The 20,206-nt window shown below is 38.9% G+C and overlaps 1 protein-coding gene and 1 non-coding gene across 3 annotated transcripts in view; both read left to right on the forward strand.

The window, feature by feature from the left end:
• Positions 1-20,206, forward strand: part of SCAMP1 (secretory carrier membrane protein 1) — a 105,708-nt gene that overhangs the window by 21,593 nt on the left and 63,909 nt on the right. The window contains exons 1-2 of one of the 2 annotated variants that reach the window (XM_036845806.1): positions 3,500-3,577; positions 6,649-6,746. In XM_036845806.1, the coding sequence (XP_036701701.1) occupies positions 6,738-6,746 (9 nt within the window). In that variant the 5' untranslated portion in view covers positions 3,500-3,577; positions 6,649-6,737. Of the gene's footprint in view, positions 1-3,499; positions 3,578-6,648; positions 6,747-20,206 lie in introns of those variants that run through there. The other variant, XM_036845804.1, reaches the window with a different exon arrangement.
• Positions 15,297-15,368, forward strand: TRNAG-UCC. Its single transcript has one exon. It is a non-coding gene; the product is annotated as a tRNA-Gly (tRNA).

Below are 20,206 nucleotides of genomic sequence, written 5' to 3' on the forward strand. Positions count from 1 at the left end.
CATTGTACTTAAGTAGCGTTGAGAGAATGACACTGATGGCATGAATGTTGGCTAAGCAGGATCCATCTTTCCGACCCTACATTTTGCCGCCCCCCCTTTTTTCTTTTTGAATTAATTTTCTTCTGTAATTGTGGAAAACATTTTTATGGTTCCAAAGGAAAAACTATAAAAGACGGTACATTCAGAGAAGTCTAGCTTCTAAGTTTATGCTGTCTGCTAACTGTTCTCTTCCTCTCCCTATAGGCAATCATTTTTGTTTGTTTTTGGTTTATTCTTTTTTAAAAATAAACACACATTCATTTTTATCTTCCTTTGTGGATAAAAGGCAACATTATATTTACACTGTTCTGCACTTTACTTTTTCACTATTCCGTAGCGTGTAGATCTTATACCGCTTTACAACTGCATAATACTCAGCTGCATAGTACTTTGTCATATAGATGTATTGTAGTTTATTCAACCATCTTCTATTGATAGACATTTAGTTTGCTTCCATTCTTTGCTATTACAAATAGTATTTTGCAGTATATCTTTGGAATAAATTCCTAGAAATGAGATTGTGGGTCATAGTTTAAATGCAGATGTAATTTTGCTAGCAGTTGCCAACTTTCCCTCCATAGAGGTTGTAACAGTTTCTGTTTCCATTAGGAATGTGTGAGAATCCTTATTTCCTTACAGCTTTGTCAACAGAGTATGTCAGACTTTTGGAGTTTTGCTAATCTGATACGTGAGAAATGATTACATCAGCATCCAGTTGACTCTTGAACAACACAGGTTTGAACATTGTGGGTCCACTTATATGTGGATTTTTTTCAATAGTAAATTTTACAGTACTACACGATCTGTTCTTGCTTGAATCTGTGAATGCAGAACCATGGATGTGGAGTATAGGGAGGGCCAACTATAATTTATACAAGGAGTTTTGACTGAGCCGAGGGTTGGTGCCCCTAACCCCCGTGTTGTTGAAGGGTCAGCCGTAGTTTTAATTAGTGTTTCTCTTCTTATGAGTGAGAGTAAACATTAATTAAACATCTTTTCACTTAAACTTTTTGAATTAACTTCATATTTATGTTTATTTTTTAAGGAAGTATTTCTTGGTTATTACTGCTGCTACTGTTGCGAATAATTATTCTGGATTTTCCCCCCCAGAGGTCGTAATAATAATCACTCAAGAAACAGTGTTACCTCACACGAATGATTAAATAAAAAAGACCTATTTACATATTTCTTGTATTCAGAGATGTCACAATCTAATTTGGGAAAAAAGACTTGCATGAAGATCATCATGGTTCAGTCAAATAAATGCTGATGGAGATAAATACCAAGTTCTGTGGGAGCACTGAGATTGGGATGGAGTGATTGGATATCAGGAAGGTATCAGGAAGATTATTGGTTAGCATATGAGGTAGTCTTTGGGTTGAGTCTTTAAGGAAGAGGAGGAGATTTCTAGGCTGACCCTGCCTGGAAGAGTATTACTGCCAGAGGAAGCAATGCCAAGGAAGAATGTGGTGTCTGAGCATTCACAGGTCACCTGGTTTTGTGGTGGGTTGTGGTGGGCTGGGCGTTGTGACGTGACTGCAGCTGGACCATCTGGATTTGCTAGGTCTCCACTTCTTGACCCTGAGCCCACTTCTAAATTTAAGCACAACAATGCCAACTTGGTTAAAAATTTGATTAAAATATTCATGTTTCTATTTTCTTAATTTCCCCCCTGAAGCATACATCCCCTCTTGATAATCTTCCTACTCATTTTTGAATAAACTGGGAAGGGTAACCCTGAGAGGAGGTAGAATGATTTCTTTGCCCCCTTCCCATTTTATTGTTGAGCAAGCCTAAAGACTTTATTTTTCATCTCTGCTGTACTTTTGATTTATACTTACTGCTTGCTTATTGCCAAGTTCGAGGCTCCTTATATAGTAGCTTGTTGTTTTTTTAAATTAATTAATTAATTAATTAATTAATTTTTGGCTGCATTGGGTCTTTGTTGCTGCACGTGGGCTTTCACTAGTTGTGGGAGCCGGGGCTACTTTTCGTTGCGGTGCGCGGCCTTCTCATTGTGGTGGCTTCTTTTGTTGTGGAGCAAGGGCTCTAGGCACGCGGGCTTCAGTAGTTGTGGCCTGCGAGCTCAGTAGTTGTGGCTCGTGGGCTCTAGAGTGCAGGTTCAGTAGTTGCGGCACACGGGCTTAGTTACTCTGTGGCATGTGGGATCTTCCTGGACTAGGGCTCGAACCCATGTCCCCTCATTGGCAGGCAGATTCTTATCCACTGAGCCACCAGGGAAGCCCAGTAGCTTGTTTTGTTTGCTTAAGGGAAAGGACTGGCAAGGTGTGAGGGTGGTTATAAGAGAGTTGATAAGGCTGGAAAGGTAGGCAGGGGCTAGTCGGAAACTTTGTATCTCATTTTGAGGAATGTGTATTTTATAGTTGAGTCTCTAAAAATCTGAAATGGATAAGGGGCAGGGGAGAGGGATTGGAGGAGGGGAATGACAAGATTAGCTTTACATTTTTGAAAGGTAACTTTGATGACTGTGTTGAGGAAGATGGACTGGACAGTGTACAGTGTAGACAAGGGGGCAATGGTCCCCAGACCAGCAGCATCACCTGGGAGCTTGTTAGAAATACAGATTCTCAGGTCCCACCCCGGACCTACTGAATCAGAAACTCTGGGAGTGGGGTGCAGCAATCTGTGTTTTATTTGATTCTGGCGAATGTGAAAGTTTGAGACTAGGGATATGAAGGCTAATGAGGCTGTATATTATGGTTTGCAAATGCCTTTCACATTAATTATGTAGTTGATTTTGTTGAGATGATCATTATATTTGTGTCTTACTTTCACAGTCAAAGAGAAATAGAATAACTAGGATTTTGTGATTTAGTTACTTATACGAAAGCCTAGTATTAAGATTTGAGAAGCTGGGATAATGTGGTAATATATTATACTTGGAAGAGGGAGACAGTCTAGGATCATGTGGAACAATAAATACAGTCATGGGGAAGTACTGTAGTAGAATAAAACAAGTAAGAGGTGCTTAATCTTGAATGCTCTAGATGTTACCTGTACATGACATTGATTTGTATCGTGGTACTTAAATCTGCGGTGGGGAAAACTGAAGATATTATTTTTTAAAAAAGGGGAACATGAACTCTTTGTGGAGCCCAGAGGGAAGGATGGGTTTACTCAAGATTTGCTGAGATGCCCTGTGCAATCGGTTCCACACAGCTGTTATGAGGTGGTCTATTTTCATTCTTTAAATAATAGCTAGCAGCTGATTTGCATCTAACCCAGTTTTCATTTGTTTTTCTTTGAGAGTGTGAGGGCTGTGGGTTTAAATTTCAACTTTCTGGAAGTGGGACTGAGTAAATCTGATAATCTTCTTTATTTTCCTCTGTTAGCTTTGCTGGGTGACCAAAAGGACAGATAAAGCAAATGCTTTGTAAATATCATAATTGTATCTTAAAGGATAAGTAATCTTTTTTTTCTCCTTCGAATTTTATTCCAGGACCCATCAGTTACACAAGTGACAAGAAATGTCCCACCAGGACTTGATGAATACAATCCATTCTCGGATTCTAGAACAGTAAGACTATTCTTAATTGGACTACTTTTAAATATTAAAATGGAAATTAAATAGGATTTGTATTTCAATTATGGTTTCTTTTTAGTTGATTGGTTAAACTTATATAAAATAAGCTGTTAGTGTTTTATTTAGAATTTAGCAAGTTTATTAAAACAGGAGGGAATATTTCTAGTAATTGGAAATTACCATGATGGTTCTACAAATTAAATTGCTAATAACCCCTCTAATATGTTAAAATTACTACAGTTCTTTAAACAGGAGAGGTTTTTTGGTATACATGTTAGTTTCATGGTAATACAGGGTGATGTTTTCTTACAAAGAGAGATGTTCGTCTGGAACTGTACCATGAATATTTGTATGACTGTCATTTGAATTAGGTGATTCTGAATAGGACTAGCTTTCTACTCTGGTAGACTAGAACCTCTGGAACCTGGCCTAGGAGCATATTCTTCTCAAAATGTAGTCTTGGTTTATAAAATGAAGGAGTATGGAAAAACCCTTAAAGGATAGGGTTCTCTACCCTGAGTGCATATTAGAAGCACCTGGAGAACTTTATTACAGTATCTGTTAGGGCTCTAATCTCTCACAGGGCGGTTTTGTTTTTTGTTTTTGCTATAGCGCTTTTGATGATTTTATTGTGAGCCAGTTTTGAGGCCTACTGAAGGTAGGTTCTGTTGTGAATTCTCCCTCAAAATTTCTCTGGCAAATAATTTTGTCTCCTGTGTTTGAGTTTTTAGCTCAAATATCACACTCATGAGGCCTCCAATTTTAAACACTGTTGGCTCTTGAACTGTTAGTCATCCTCTTAAAGATTATTAAAATTCTTCAGTTTTGTGCTTGGATTTACATGTCATTATAAGGATCCTTACTTGATCATCTCTTCCTGATGCATGTTTTTCATAGTCTAGAAAATAATTCTAGAAGATCGTGTAGGCTTTTGCTTGGAAATTTCTTCAAGATGTATTAACTTTTTAGTTTTAAGAAGAGCTTTGTACAAAGTAAAAGCACTAAAATAACAGTGAACTTTAAAATTTCACTTTATTTCAAAGCCCTCATTTATTTTAACAGCCTCTGTTTATGTGTAGCAGCTGCAACCCAGGCTGGGATCATCAAGTGTTCTTTGAGCATGTCAGTTTCAGATTGAACCCTGTGAAATGGCCAATAAGTTGACCAGTTTTGACATGTAAAGATGGCAGTGTCGTATGGCTCAACCTTATAGTAAACTGTGAAAATGTATGAGATTGCAACTTGGTAGGAGTTGAAAGGGAGAAAAAGAAAAGCCCGGTGTATTTTATTCCACTATATGTAGTTTGATAATTTCTGGGGGGGTGGAGATGGGAACAAGACTGTTAAAGTTTGTTGGTAAAGAATAAAGGGAGGTTTTTATATATTTTTTTGGAAGATTTTACTAGCAAAAAATATTTAACCTTTTTACAGTAGCAGCTTTAGATTATTCTTTTTGGAAGTAATAATGTTCTTCAACAAGTTGTCTACTCTGTGCCATGTGCTTTACCTGTATTATCTTATCGAATTCTTATAACAGCATTCAAAATGGATATTTTTTGTTTCCTTTTACTGATAAAGAATCTTAGACACAAGTCATCCAGCTAGTAAGTGGCAGAACTGGTTTATGTAACTCATCTTTTTTCTGTAAAGCTTTTGCCTTTTCCATTTTGTTAGTGCTGTCTTTAGAGACAGATGCCTAAGAAATAGAAGATAATGTCCCGGTCTATGGAAAATTTCTCACCTAATTGGGATTTTAAAAAATTACACGAATTGGATATATCCAGGAAGAATAAAACAAAAATGTAAATTATGGTATAAATGTTGAGACTTTACAGTCAAGGAAAGGTTTTCTGAAAGAGAGTAGCTAGGCAATAATGAAAAGCCAGCTTACAACGAAACACTTCTCTTAGATTTGATGAGTAAGATAGTGTCAGAACCAGGAAAAATATTGTTACAAGAGCACTTAGGCATTTTCCACTGAACTTTTTACATGATGGAAAATACAGATGCAATAATTTAAAAATTCAAAATTCTTTTGTTTCCTGTATGTATGATTTTAGAAATTTGTCCCACCACTCCCCCCTCCCCGCCTGTTTTTGCAGCTGTGACTATTTTCTAAGAGCAGACGTACTTGGATAATTGATGTAAGTGATATGTCAGAACTCAGTCCAGATACTATTTTAGTTGATTGTTGTTATCCATATTTGTCTTAGAAAAGTATTTGTGAAAATGAAGCTTCTAGATTGTTGCAGAAGGGTGTGGTGAGCTACTTGAGGTCAAGTAGGAAGATCCTTCAGCAGAATGAGCATATAAACTTAAGATTTTAGAAAGTTCCTGTCTTTTTCATTTTTTTATTAGGTTTCCTTTTATATTTAGTTTTCTGTTTGAATGGAAACTTTAAGGAAAGTAACAATTAAATATTTAAATAATTTTAATAATTTACATATTAATTCATTCTGTATTATAAATTCAGAGAAAAGGAATCCTCATAAAACACCACATAGTTTAGACTTAGTCTGTTGGTAGTATACTGGAAAGCTATTCAGCAGTCGAAATGTGGTGGTCTGAATTGAGATGTGCTATAAAATGGAGGGTAGTCTTTGGTTATGAAATAATTTTTTTCTGTTTGAACTCAAAATGCATTTTACCACTGGAATTATGTTGAGCTTGGTGGGTAGCTTCCCTGGCCTGCCCTCTAAAGCTTAATGCATAAATTACTAGAAGAATTAGCTCATTCTTGAGAACTGTTATGTATTTAGGGGGAATGTTTTCCTTTTAAATTAGGCAACAGTTTAAAATGCCTACTGCAGCTTGATTCTCACTCGTTTCAGCCACTGGTGATGGCATTCACGGCTTCAGACAGGATGTCTTCTGGCGGGTGTTGAAGTACAGGGATAGGGAGACCTATGTGTGTTGCGGGGGGAAGTGTGGTGCTGTTGATAAAATCCTTAGTGATGTTTCTCAGGGCCTAGTTTACTGTCATATTTTTTTTCTTCAGGAATAAGTTGCTTGATTCCTTTTCTGTTCTGCTAGTTGTTGACATATATGATTTCTGTCATATAAAGCAGCAAGATCTGCAGAAGAACCAAGAGAAGAAGATTCCAAGTACTGGCACGCTCATGTGGTCATTTCTGACCATAAAGGACATAGATAAATGATTTATGTAAGTAAGAACTGCCTCTGACTAAGTTAATTCAGGACATGGAGTAGACTGAGAGTCATAAGACCCGGATTCTAATCCAGGCCTTGCCACTAATTAGCTGGTACCTTTAGACAAGCCATCTAACCTCTCTGGGCATCTTTTTTTTTTTTCTTTTTTTCAATGTGTAACAGTGGAGGCAGAGAGGAAGATGTTGAGTTAAATAATTTCTGATGTCAGCTTTTGTTTTGAAAATGGATAAAACTTTTAGCTCCAGGCACTGACTGGATAGTACATAGTAGCTTGCCTATTTTTAATACCACAAAAGCAATTCCTGTACTGTAATATCTGTCTTTCTTTTCCCTTGGCACGCATTTCCTTTTTTCTTTCTCCTTTGCTTCTTGTCTTTCTTGGAGCTCGTTATCGGTCCCTTCCGAAACCAGTCTTCTTTGTTTCTTGTCTCATTTAATGATAACTATTGCCTTCTGTTCTTCTAGTGTCATTGGCTGGAAGTACCTGAGTCGTCTTTGGCTCAAACAGCTTCTTTTCCTACATCTAATCAGTAGCCATGTCCTGTCATTTATACCTCCAGGAGATATATTACCTGTCTGTCCTTTTCATTCCTACTAAACTGTCCTAATTCAGGAACTCATGTGAGATAATACAATGACCTGTCTACTTACCTGTCTCCAGTTTCTCTTCTTCAAATCAGTTTTTTGCACTATGACTAGAATTATTTTTTTAAGGCAAAGTTCAGATTAGGTCTTTTCTCCTTAGAAATGTGTGCATTGATTATGCATTGCCTACATAGTAGTGTGCCATGTGGGGCCTCCATGATTTGACTTAAGACTATCTTTTTTTATTTTTAATTTTGTATAGTCTTTATTTTTTAGAGCAGTTTGAGGTTTACAGAAAAATTGAGCAGAAAGTAGAGAGTCTCCATAGACTTCTTCCCCAGACTGTCTGTTTAATCTTATCGTCTAAGGTGCCATTTGCTCCAGCTAAAGTCATCTACTTTCTAACCCACAACCCCATTGAGACCACCTCTCTTAGGGCATTTATTGGTCATTGAATGGAGTAAAGAGACACTGTGTGTGGTCATAATGCCTGGCTTCCCTAGGTTATCCTTACCTCCTTTAATGGGCCAAGATGAACCTCTCATACTAGGTATATTCATTTTCTATTGCTGTGTAACAAATTACTAAAAATTTAGCAGCTTGAAAAAGCACACATTTATTATTTTATCATTTCTGTAGGTCAGGAGTTTGGGCACAGCTTAACTGGGTCATTTGTTCAGGGTTTCACAAGGTTGTGATCAAGGTGTGATCTGGGCTGCATTCTCATCCAGAGGCTGGACTGGGGAAGAATCTGTTTCCAAGCTCATTCAGGTTGTTGCCAGAATTAATACCCTTGTGATTGTATGACTGGGGGCCCCAGCTTTTGGCCAGCTATCAGCTGGAGGCCACCTTCAGGTCATCGATGCTGTCTACAGTTCCTAGAGGCTGCATGGTTTCTTGCCACACAGGCTTCAACATCATGGCCACTTATTTCAGAGAGTCTGCAGAGAGTCTCACACTTTGCTACTAAGATGGAGTCCCTATGTTACATAATGTAATCAAGGGAATGATATCCCATCACTGTTAACCGAATTCTGTCAATTAGAAGCATGTCACAGGTCCTGCATACACTCAAGGAGAGGGTATTATATTAAGACGTGAACACCAGGAGGGTAGAATCATTGAGATTCACCTTAGGGTTTGTATGCCACACTGGGAATAAGATGGCACATTAGGGTTAGGACTGTATAACTTCATATCTCTTCATGCCCATTTAAAAGGATCAAAGTGGAGCCTGCAGAACACTTATCCCTCCCTACCCTCAACACTTGACTGCCCTAAGTTTATCAGGACTAATCTCGTTATGCCTTTGATTCCTGTTTATGTCATTCTCTACGAGAAGCCCCAGACTCCTCCTCATCTCCCGGATTTTAATCCTCATGATGCATCTGCACATTTCTTATTCTGAGCCCTTCTATTTCCTTAATTCCTGAAACTTGTGCTTTCTGGAAGTCAGAGTCCAACTTCATCAAAATCCCCTATATCTTTATCTTTTTCTCTGAATGTTTTATCCTTTGCTCTGTGGAAACTGACCTTTCTGTGAGGACACTGCCTCCCCTGTAACCTTCTCCAAAACTAGCTGCTTTTTCTCTCACAGTTCTCAGACAACTGGGCATAAAATTGGAGTAGGTATTGTCTTTGTTTCTAGTTGCTGCTTCTAGACAGTCTTCCTCCTTCCTGTCTGAAAAAAATCCCATGTCATCATTTGAATCTCATGTCATCAGATTATAATTGGGTCCCAGGTCTCATTGTGGCTGTCATCTACTGATCTCTGAATTACTACACCTTATTTCTCTTTGTTTTCATTTCTTAATTTTAGTTCTTGGTTCACTATTACTCTTTCCAACACTATTCCTATTTTGTAATTTTTAAAAACATCTTTTCCCTACTCTATTTTCCCCATCCACCATTATGTATTTCTTTTTCTTTTTTTTGGCTGCGCTGCACGGCTTGTTGGATCTCAGTTCCCTGACCAGGGATTGAAGCTGGGCCATGGCAGTGAAAGCTCGGAATCCTAACCACTAGGTCACCAGGGAACTCCTCCTGAATGTCATAATTTTTTTTTTTTTTTTTTTTTGGCCACACCACGCAGCATGCGGAATCCTAGTTCCCTGACCAGAGGTCGAACCCATGCCCCCTGCAGTGGAAGCGTGGAGTTTTAACCACTGGACTGCCAAGGAAGTCCCCACTGTCCTATTTTGAATTCTTAGTGATGATCTTTCCAACACCCTGCCTGTCATTGCCTTGACCTCATCTCTTCCATTGATTTTTGCATTCCATGTTATCTCAAGTCACTCACTCCCATTTCTTATATCTTTTCGGTTACTCTTCTAGTTCCTCAATTTCAACACATCTTTCAATTCCACCAGGACCTCTGGTTTGTTGATCCTACTATGTCACTGCCCTTTATCTACATCTTACTCTCTTCTCTCAGCCTAAATTCCACATCCAGTTGTCATAATCACTCTCCATGTACTCTCAACTCCCTTGCCTTCCCCTCTCCCCCTTACTTTGACATAATCTTTTGGCTAGAAGCCAAGCCCTGGTTAAAGACAACTCTGTATACTCTCTGCCCTTACCTTGCAGCTAAATATGGAGAAACACATGTAAACATACTGAATGGCCTCATTTTTAGTTCATAACCAGCTCTAAGTTGTACTGAATGTCCTAGTTATTTAATTGTCCACTCTCTTCTTCTCTCTCCTCATCTTTAAAATCTGTCCTCCTATCCTCATTCTCAGTTGATGACCTTACTTCTTATTTCACTGAGAAAATTGAAGCAACCAGTAGAGAACATCCACAGACTTCCACCATCACGTCTACCTACCTACCAGCGTTTATACCCATGTGTTCTGTTTTCCTGCCTTTTGCTTATAGATGAACTGTCTGTGCTTCTATCTAAAGCCATTCCCTCTATTTGTGCAGTAGATTCCATGTACTTTCACTTAAGAACTTTGCTGAATTGCTCCTCTCCAACATCACTAGTTTTATCACTTTCTACTGGATCGTTCACATCATCATAAAAACATGTTTTCTTCTATGTTAGGAAAAAAAAAATCACAAATATTTATTATTCATTTAACAGCTTTATTAGATAATTAATATACCATACACCCATTTAAAGTATACAATTAAATGTTTTTAGTGTAGTAATAGAGTTGTACAACCATTACCACATTCTAATTTTAGAATATTTTTGTCTCTTCTACCCCTGAAAGAAACCCTGCATCCTTTATCAGTTACTTCACATTCCCCCCTCCCTCTCCAGCCATAGGCAAGTATTATTTACTTTCTGTCTCTATAGATTTGCCTATTCTGGACATTTCATATAAATGGAATCGTAAAATGTGTGGTCTTGTGCAACTGGTCCTTTTACTTAGCATAATGTTTTCAAGGTTCAACTGCGTTGTGGCATATATCAGTACTTCATTCCTTTTTTATGGGTTTTTATACCACATTTTATTTATGCATTCATCAGTTGATGGGCAGTTACATTGTTTCCAACTTTTGGCTGCTCTGAACCTTTGTGTACTAGTTTTTGTGTGGACATATGTTTCCATTTCTCTTGGATATATACATAGGAGTGGAATGGTAGGGTCATATGGTAATAATATGTTTAACTTTTTGAGGAACTACCAGGCTGTTTAACAAAGTGGCTGCACCACTTTATAATCTAATCAGCAGTGTAGAAGGGTTCCAATATCTTCACATCCTTGCCAAATTTGTTATTGTCTCACTTTTTGCTTACAGCCATCTTAGCGGATGTGCAGTGATATATCCTTGTGGTTTTGGTTTGCATTTCCCTGATGGCTAATGATGTTGAACATTTTTTTTTCATGTGCTTATTGGCCATTCGTATGTTATCTTTGGAGAAGTGTCCAGATTCTTTGCTCATTTTAAAATTGGATTTTCTTTTTGATATTGAATATGTGATATTGGATACAGGTCACTTACGAAATAAGTGATTTGCAGATACAGTTAACCCTTGGACAATGCAGGTTTGAACTATGGGGGTCCACATACACGTGAATTCCTTTCACTAAATAGTACAGTACTACACAATCAGTGGTTAATTGAATCCCCGATGCAGAACCTCGGATATGTAGGGCCGGCTCTAAAGTTATACGTGGATTTCTAGCTGTGCGGAGGATCAGTGCCTAACCCTTGCATTATTCAAGTATTTTCTCCGATTCTGTGGGGTGTCTTTTCACTTTCCTGATAGTGTGCTTTGACACACAGAAGTTTTAAATTTTGGTGTCACATTTATCTATTTTTTCTTTGGTTGCTTCTGTTTTTGGTGTCATATGTAAGAAGCCATTGCCTAACTCAAGGTCATAAAGATTTACTCCTAAGTTTTCTTCTAAGAGTTGTATAGTTTTAGTGCTTACATTTAGGTTTATGATCCATTTTGAATTAATTTTCATGAATGGTATGAGATAGGTTTACAGCTTCTTTCTTTTGCATGTGGATATCCACTAGTTCTAGCACCATTTATTGAAAAGACTCTTCTGCGTTGGATTATTTTGGCACTCTTGATGAAAATCAATTAATGGTTAATGTAAGGGTGTATTTTTGGACTCTAAATTCTACTCTGTTGATCTGTGTCTATCCCTATGCCAGTCTCACACTGTCCTGATTACTGTAACTTTGTAACAAAACCTTATGTTAACCTTGTTTCCCTTTCGAGTCTAATTCTCACATCTCTGCCATTGAAAAACTTTCTCTGCTCCCAGTTGCTGCAGAACTCCTCTGAAGAGCTGTCTACTTCTCTTTCCCCTCAGCCCTTTCTCCTGAAAGGTATTTCAGTAAGTCTTTTGCTCCCAACACTCCACCAAAACACACTCTTCAAGGTAGCCAGTGACTTACACGTTGCTAAATCCAGTGGTAAAATTGCAGTCTTACTCCATCTATCAACAGCACTGACAGTTGATCACTATCTCATTCTTAGAAAACTTTTTTCATATGGCTTTCAGAGCACTTAAGTTTTTCCTTCTCCATCTCCTTTGCTGATTTCTCTCCTTTCCCTGCCCCTTCAGTCCCAGTATTGGAGTGTGCCAGGAGTTAGGCTTTGCTTCTCTTCTCTATCTATGGCCACTCAAATGGTTATTTCATCCAGTCTTACAGCTTTAGATATCATCTACGTGCTGGTGACTCCCAAATTTACATCTCCAGCACAGAACTCTGCTCTGAACACCACACTCATGTATTCAGCTGCCTGCTAGGTATGTCTACCTTGGATGTCTTAGAAACTGCAAATTCAGCTTGTCCAGTACTGAACTGAGCCCCCTCCTTAGAAACCTGCCTGTTTTCAATCTTTCTTATTTCTATCCTGTTAGTTGCTTAGGCCAAAACCTTGGTGGTATTTCATTATTTCCATTTCCTTACACATCACATTTCTGTCGGGGAATCCTCTTGGCTCTCCCTTACAAATACATACAGATCTGATGCCCTATCTCCATAGCCACCACTTGGCTTGAGCTGCCATCATCCCTTGCCTGGATTACTGCAGTGGTGGTTTCCTGACTACTCTCTCTCTTTCCACTTTTAATCTATTTTCAGCTCAGTAGCCAGAGTGATACCTTGAAAAAAAAAGTTGATCATTTCAGTCTCCTGCTTAGAACTCTTCACTAGCTTTTGATTTTTTTCCACAGTAAAACCAAGAGTCCTTAAAATAGCATATAATCTGGTCTCTAATATCTCTCACTCTTATCTCCTCACTCCTTCTTTGTGTATTCTTTCCCAGCACCCTGGTCTTCCTTAGGCCAGGCATTCTCCTGACTTTGTATTGGCTATTCCTTCTGCCTTAAATGGTCTTCCCCCAGATATCTGCAAAGCTGACTTGTTCACTTCCATAAAGTTTTTGCTGAAATATTTGCTTTCTTAACCACCTTTGTAAAATTATCCCTACTCAGCTTATACTCACGACCCGTTTACCGTGTTCGTTTTTTTTGTTCCATAAAATTTACTGCCTTCTAAGATACTCTATAATGTATTTATTATATGTATTGTTTATCTTCCATTGCTAGATTGTAAGCTCCATGAGAGTAGGGATGTTTGCCTGTTGTGTTCATTAATGTCTCCCAAGTTTCTGTAATTGTTTGTGGCACATTGCAGTTGATCAATGAATGTTTGAACGTATGAATAAATATGTCTGGCTGCACCTCTCTTCCTTCATGTGTCTTTCTCTATTTGGGAACTCCCATTCTTGTATATCCCTTCTTTCCTCCTATTACGTACCTCCTCCCCCAGTTACTCTAATCTTTAAAAGCCTTGTTTTGAAATGGTCATCTATTCAGATAAAATTATTTCTACTTGTCCTGATTCTGACATTAGTATGTTTAATTTTCACCACCCTTAATAACAAGGGAATCTGTGTTAGGCAGAGCCAAAATCAGTTCTGTCTGCTCTATCAGAGACTGATAAGGTCAGTGGAAGCTGCAAAAAGTTTAAGGTTTCTTTTGGCAGTCTCTCCATTAGGTGAAAGAATAGACAGTGGTTTATAGAAACTGTAAACTTTGTTGCCTCAGAGGGGAGTTCTCAAATTTCAGGGTGTATAAGAATCACCCTGGAGAGCTTATTTAAAATGTGACCATCTTGAAAATGCAAACCCCTTCTCTTCAACCCCTGAGTTTTTGAATCAGTATGTCCACAGTGGGGCGTAGAGTTTGCATTTTCAGTAAGCACCAGGGCTTTCTGATGCAGGAGATCTATGAACACGTTAAGAAACATTGCTTTAGACCTGAGTATACTTAGAAACATTATGGGTTCACAGATGGAAGAGAAAGAGCCAGGAAAAGCAAGGAGAAGTTTTCTTGAATAGGTGTTTCGAATATGGAAGAAAACCAGGAAGGAGAACATATTTGTTGTATACGTGAGAAAGACAACTTGTGGACGTCTCATTCCTTGAAGGGATCTTATATGCTCATTTATTCAATAATGAAACACCTTTAGAACTTCAATGCAGAGAGCTCACTATATAACAGAAAAGTCTCTCCATAGTTGTATTTCTTTGATTGTTATAATGTTCTTAATTCTATTGAGTGAAAATATATCTTACTATAATTTTTAATCTGTTGATCCTGGTTGAGTTCTCCAAAGCCACACAGATAGGCAAACATAGTAATGTAATTTGTGTTAAAATATAAATAATTATAACCATGTAAAGTATAAAAGAATAACTTTTACAGAGATTTAAGAAATGTAGTCTGTTCCTAACTTGTGAAATTTCATCTGCCATGGGAGAAGGACATACAGCCTTGCTCTGGCCGGAGCTCTGCCCCCGAGGTCACTCTCCTATTCTCCTGGCTTCTCTAAAGTTTTTTCTCTGTCTCCATCTTTGCACCTTCTGTACGTTTCTAAATACTTTAAGTTTTTCCCAGGGGCTGCCATAGCAGTGACAGACACAGTTTCAGGATTGTCAGGAGAAGAGCCTATCTTACTCTAGTACATCTAGGTGCACTAGAGTACTCTTTTTTTCTACAGATAGGTTGACTTTCCTTCTGTATCTGCAGTTTTGATGAGTGTAAAATGAAGATGATATACTCAGGAGTGTCCAATGAGGCAGAAAGATACCACTTCTTACATCTCAAATATTTCTTCTGGTACTAGTTTTCCTGTTCCTAAAGTAGAAGTTCCTTTAGTGAGGGTCTGTTGGTAGTAACTCTTTTAATATTTATAAATATTTATTATTTCACCTTAGTTCTCAAAAGCTAATTTCACTGGATTCAGAGGTCAGCATTGACAGTTACTTTCTCTCATCAGTTTGGCACATTCTACTTGGGATCCCATTGTTGCTGTAGAGAAAATAGCTGTCAGTCTTACTGGCATTCCTTTGTATAGGTATTGTGTCTTTTTTTTTTTTTTTTCCTTTTTCTTCCAGTTTTATTGAGATATAATTGACATACGCCACTGTATAAATTTAAGGTGTGCAGCATAATTTGACTTACATAATTTGAATTCCCTGGTGGTCCAGTGGTTAGGACATTGCACTTCCAATGTAGGGGCACAGGTTCAATCCCTGGTCAGGGAACTAAGATCCCGCATGCGGTGTGGCCAAAAAAAAAAAAAAAAATTGACTTACATCATGCATTGATTAGCACATCAAGTTTAGTTAATATTCATCTCATATAGATACAAAATGAAATAAATAGAAAAAAATTTTTTCCTTGTGATGAGAACTCTTAGGATTTACTCTCAACAACTTTCATATATAGCATACAGCAGTGTTAATTATATTCATCATGTTGTGCATAACAGCCCTAGTGCTTATTTATCTTACAACTGGGAGTTTGTACCTTTTGACTACTTTGATCCAATTCCCCGTCCCCCACCCCCTGCCTCTGGTAACCACAAACCTGATCTCTTTTTCTGTGTGTTTGTTTTTGAAGTATAATTGACCTACAACACTATTTTAGTTCCTGTTATGCAACATAGTGATTCAGTATTAAATGATCACCACAATAAGTCTAGTTACCATCTGTCACCATGTAAAGATATTACATAGTTACTGATTATATTCCCCACACTGTACATTTCATACCTTGACTCATGTATTTTGTAGCTGGAAGTTTGGACCTCTTAATCTCCCTGACCTTTTTCTGTTTTCCCCCCTCCCTCCTCCCCTCTGGCAACTGCCTGTTTGTCCTCTGTATTCATGAGTCTGTTTCTATTTTATTATGTTTGTTCATTTGTTTTGTTCTCTAGATTCCGCATATAAATGAACTCATACTGTATTTGTCTTCCTCTGTCTGACTTATTTCACTTAGCATGCCAGCCTCTAGGTCCGTCCATTGTCACAAATGGCTAGATTTCATTCATTTTTATGGCTGAGTAATATTCCATTCTATATATGTACTGCATCTTCTCTGTCCATTCGACTGTTGATGGTTCTGGGCCTTCTGGTGGGCTGGGCTGTGTCCCATGGCAGCTGGCCTACTGGTGGGCAGGGCCAGGTCCTGGCACTAATAAGCTAGAGAGAAGATTCCAGAATGGTGCTTGCCAGCACCAGTGTCCTCGTGACAGAATGAGCTCCCCAAAACGGCTGCCACCAGCGTCTATTGATATGTCCCCAGAGTGAGTCCCAGCTGCCTCCTCCCTCTCTGGGAGGCTCTTCAAGAAGTAAGCGGGTCGACCCAGGCTCCTTTCAATGACTGCTTTTGCCCTGGGTCTCAGAGCAGGTGACATTTCGTGTGAGCCCTTTGAGAGAGGGGTCTCCGTTTCCTACAGTGCTCTGCCTCTCCTGAAAGCAAGCCCTGTTGGCCTTCAAAGCCAAGTGTTCTAGGGGGCTCGTCCTCCCAGGGCAGGACTCCCAGGGTGGGGAGCCTGAGGTGGGGCTTGGACACCTCACTGCTCGGGGAGAACCTCTGCACTGTGATTATCCTCCCGTTTGTGGGTTGCCTACACAGGGGTGTGGGTCTTGACTGTACTGCAACTCCGCCTGTGCTCCATGTCTTGCTGTGCCTCCTTCTTTATATCTTCAGTTGCAAAAGATCTTCTTTGCTGGTCTTCAGGTCGTTTCATCAATAGCTGCTCTGTAAATAGTTGTAATTTTGGTGAAGCTTATAGGAGGAGGTGAGCTGAAGGTCTTCCTACTCTCCCATCTTGGTCACACCCCCTTTCTCTTGATGGTTTTAAGATCTCTTATACTTAGGATTTGCTCTTTCACTATCGTGTGTCTAGGTGTTAACTTTTAAAACATCTGGTTTGGGTTTTTGGAGTTTGGAGTCTGAGAATTAGTGTCCTCACGTTCCCTTTGAACACTGACTCTCCCTCATTCTCTCTGTTTGCTTCCTGTGGAACTTTCAATTGTACCTTCTCACTCTATTCTCATTTCTCTTAAGCTCTCGTATTTTCCTTTTTTTTCGTCTTTCTGCTACATTCTATGCAGTTTCTTTTTTTTTTTTCTCCTTTTTTTTTTTTTAACATCTTTATTGGATTATAACAGCCCCACAATGTCACGCTAGTCTCTGCTGTACAACGGAGTGAATCAGCCACATGTATACATATATCCCCTCCTTCCTGAACCTCCCTCCCACTCTCCCCATCCCACCTCTTTAGGGGGTCACAAAGCACTGAGCTAATCTCCCTGTGCTATGCAGCAGCTTCCCACTAGCTATCTGTTTTACACATGGTAGTGTATATATGTCAGTGCTACTCTCTCACTTCTTCCCAGCCTCCCCTTACCCCCCGTGTCCTCAGGTACGTTCTCTACAACCTGTGTGGTTTCTTTAGACTCACTTCTGTTTCCCTAATTATCTCTTCATCTTTGTGTAGTCTGCTGTTTCACACTTGTCTATTAAATTTATAATTCTAATTTCATTTCTGTAAGTTCCGTTTGTATCATTTTAAAAGATATTTGGTCAGTTCTTAGAGTCTCTTGTTGCTTAGTCATGCTTTTATTACCTTCTTTTATTTCTTTATTAAGCATATCTATTTTATATTTTGCATCTGATAATTCCAGTATCTCTGATCTTACTTTGTAGTTTGTATGTCTGTGGATCCTTGCTCATGGTGGCTTGCTTCCTTCTGTGTTTAAGTCATGAGCCAATGTTACTTGGAACTTGAGCTGTGAAAATTCTTTGAAGCCTGTTTTTTTTTTTAAATTTTTATTTATTATTTTTGGCTGCGTTGGGTCTTCGTTGCTGCGCAGAGGCTTTCTCTAGTTGGGGCGAGCGGGGACTACCCTTCGTTGCGGTGCGCGGGCTTCTCATTGCGGTGGCTTCCCTTGTTGCGGAACACGGGCTCTGGAGTGCACGGGCTTCAGTAGATGCGGCGTGTGGGCTCAGTAGTTATGGCTTGTGGGCTCTAGAGTGCAGGCTCAGTAGTTGTGGCACACAGGCTTAGTTGCTCCGCGGCATGTGGGATCTTCCCGGACCAGGGCTCGAACCCGTGTGCCCTGCATTGGCAGGCGGATTCCTAACCACTGCGCCACCAGGGAAGCCCTGAAGCCTGGTTTTAAAGTGTGTTCCTCTACTTTTGCCAGGTACTTGAGGTCACTACCAACCTGGGATATCTGGAAATGAAAATTTCAACTTGGAATATTTTGTCTGTATTTTTAGTGTGAAACCTGGCCCCAAGTCTGCAAGGTGGTAGGTTTATGATTAGGAGTTCTCAGGGAAGATTTCTATTTTTTTTTTTTTTTTTTCTCCTTCCTTATCCAGAGTCAAGGGCAAGACAGGCAAGTATTCATACTGTTTCTTTCTGTGAAGCTGCTTTTCTGCTTATCCACTGAGAATGTTGCTTTTTAGGAAGTCCTGGCTTTATGGGGTGATCACAGATTGATTTTACCTTATACGGACTCCCAAGCTTTGTCTCCAGCTTATTGAATCCTGGTGATTTTGTTAATGGCATGGCATCAAGGCTCTTCTTTGGATTTGTGGCTTTTCCTACTTTCTGCCCTCTCAGGATTTCCTATCAGCTTAGTCATGTATTTACAATATTATTTAAATGAAATTTGATTCAGCATTTTTAGGTACTGCGTATCAGGGGTGTCACTACAGATGTGTGGTCTGCTGTGTTGCCATACATGGAAGTGTTTAGTGGATTGTTTTAATTTTCTTTTTGTTCATATGTGCAGAAGTGAAAAGTTGGAAAAGAATTTGGAGCCATCATTAGAATAGGTCTTTAATAATTATGACAAGAGCTATACTTGGCTTGAGGTGGCTAATCAAGCATGTTGTGGCTGATGAAAATACTGGGTTCCAGAGCTGGACAAAGATTTAGCTTGCATTGACAAATTAGAAGAAATTGTCAGCTGTCAGATTAATATCACTGGTATTAGAGATTTGTGCTTCTCCAATAATTCTCATCATTGCTATACCACAAGCAACTATTACCTCAAATATATCAAATACTAGCTCTAAACTAGCCTTCATTCTTATCTGGTAATTCTTTATACTTAATACTTCATTTGTTACTTAAAGCAGTAAAGAATTTATAGTATGGTTTCAACTGAGTGAATTCTTGAGTAATTTCTGTGTGCTTTTCCTGAAGTGTGCTGCCAGACTAACTTTGCCAGGCGTTTTATTCGGTCATTGTTTTGTTGTTGCTACTTATCTAAACCAAGGGAGTGATACTTTAGGGCCATAATTTTCTAGTTGGAGAATAGTTAGGATTGATCAGCTTCAGTTTTTCTGCCTATTAATATGAAATATTGGAGTGGGGGAACAGGCAATTGGAATAGAGAATTTACAGTTCTTTCGGTGATAAAAATTATAGTGGAGATAAAAATACAAGAAAAAGCTTTACATCCCACTATTCAGCAACAATCACTGTTAACATATTGATACATTTTAAAATAAAAAATTGGGATTATACCGTATATACAGTTTTGTTTTATGACTTATAATTTTTTAATGTATTTATTTTATTTTTGGTTCTTAATCACTGGACCACCAGGGAAGTCCCATAACTTATACCTGATACAAGCTTTCCCCATTTCATATTCTTTCAAAACTTTTAAATAGCTGCATAATATAGTCTCTTATGGGTGGATCATAATTTATCAATTTGTCTATATTTTATCTACTCTTGGACATTTGGGGGTATTTCTAACTTTTTTTTGCTTTTACAAATAATGCTGTAGGGAGTATTTTGGCATACACACATTTGTGCATACCTTGGATTATTTCTGTATTTTTTTTAAGAGTAGCTATTTATGGGGCTTCCCTGGTGGCGCAGTGGTTAAGAATCCGCCTGCCAATGCAGGGGACACGGGTTCGAGCCCTGGTCTGGGAAGATCCCACACGCTGTGGAGCAACTAAGCCCGTGTGCCACAACTACTGAGCCTGTGCTCTAGAGCCCGCAAGCCACAACTACTGAGCCCATGTGCCACAACTACTGAAGCCCGCATGTCCAGAGCCCGTGCTC

The sequence above is a fragment of the Balaenoptera musculus genome, chromosome 3 (genome assembly GCF_009873245.2).
Source record: "Balaenoptera musculus isolate JJ_BM4_2016_0621 chromosome 3, mBalMus1.pri.v3, whole genome shotgun sequence".
NCBI lineage: Eukaryota > Metazoa > Chordata > Mammalia > Artiodactyla > Balaenopteridae > Balaenoptera > Balaenoptera musculus.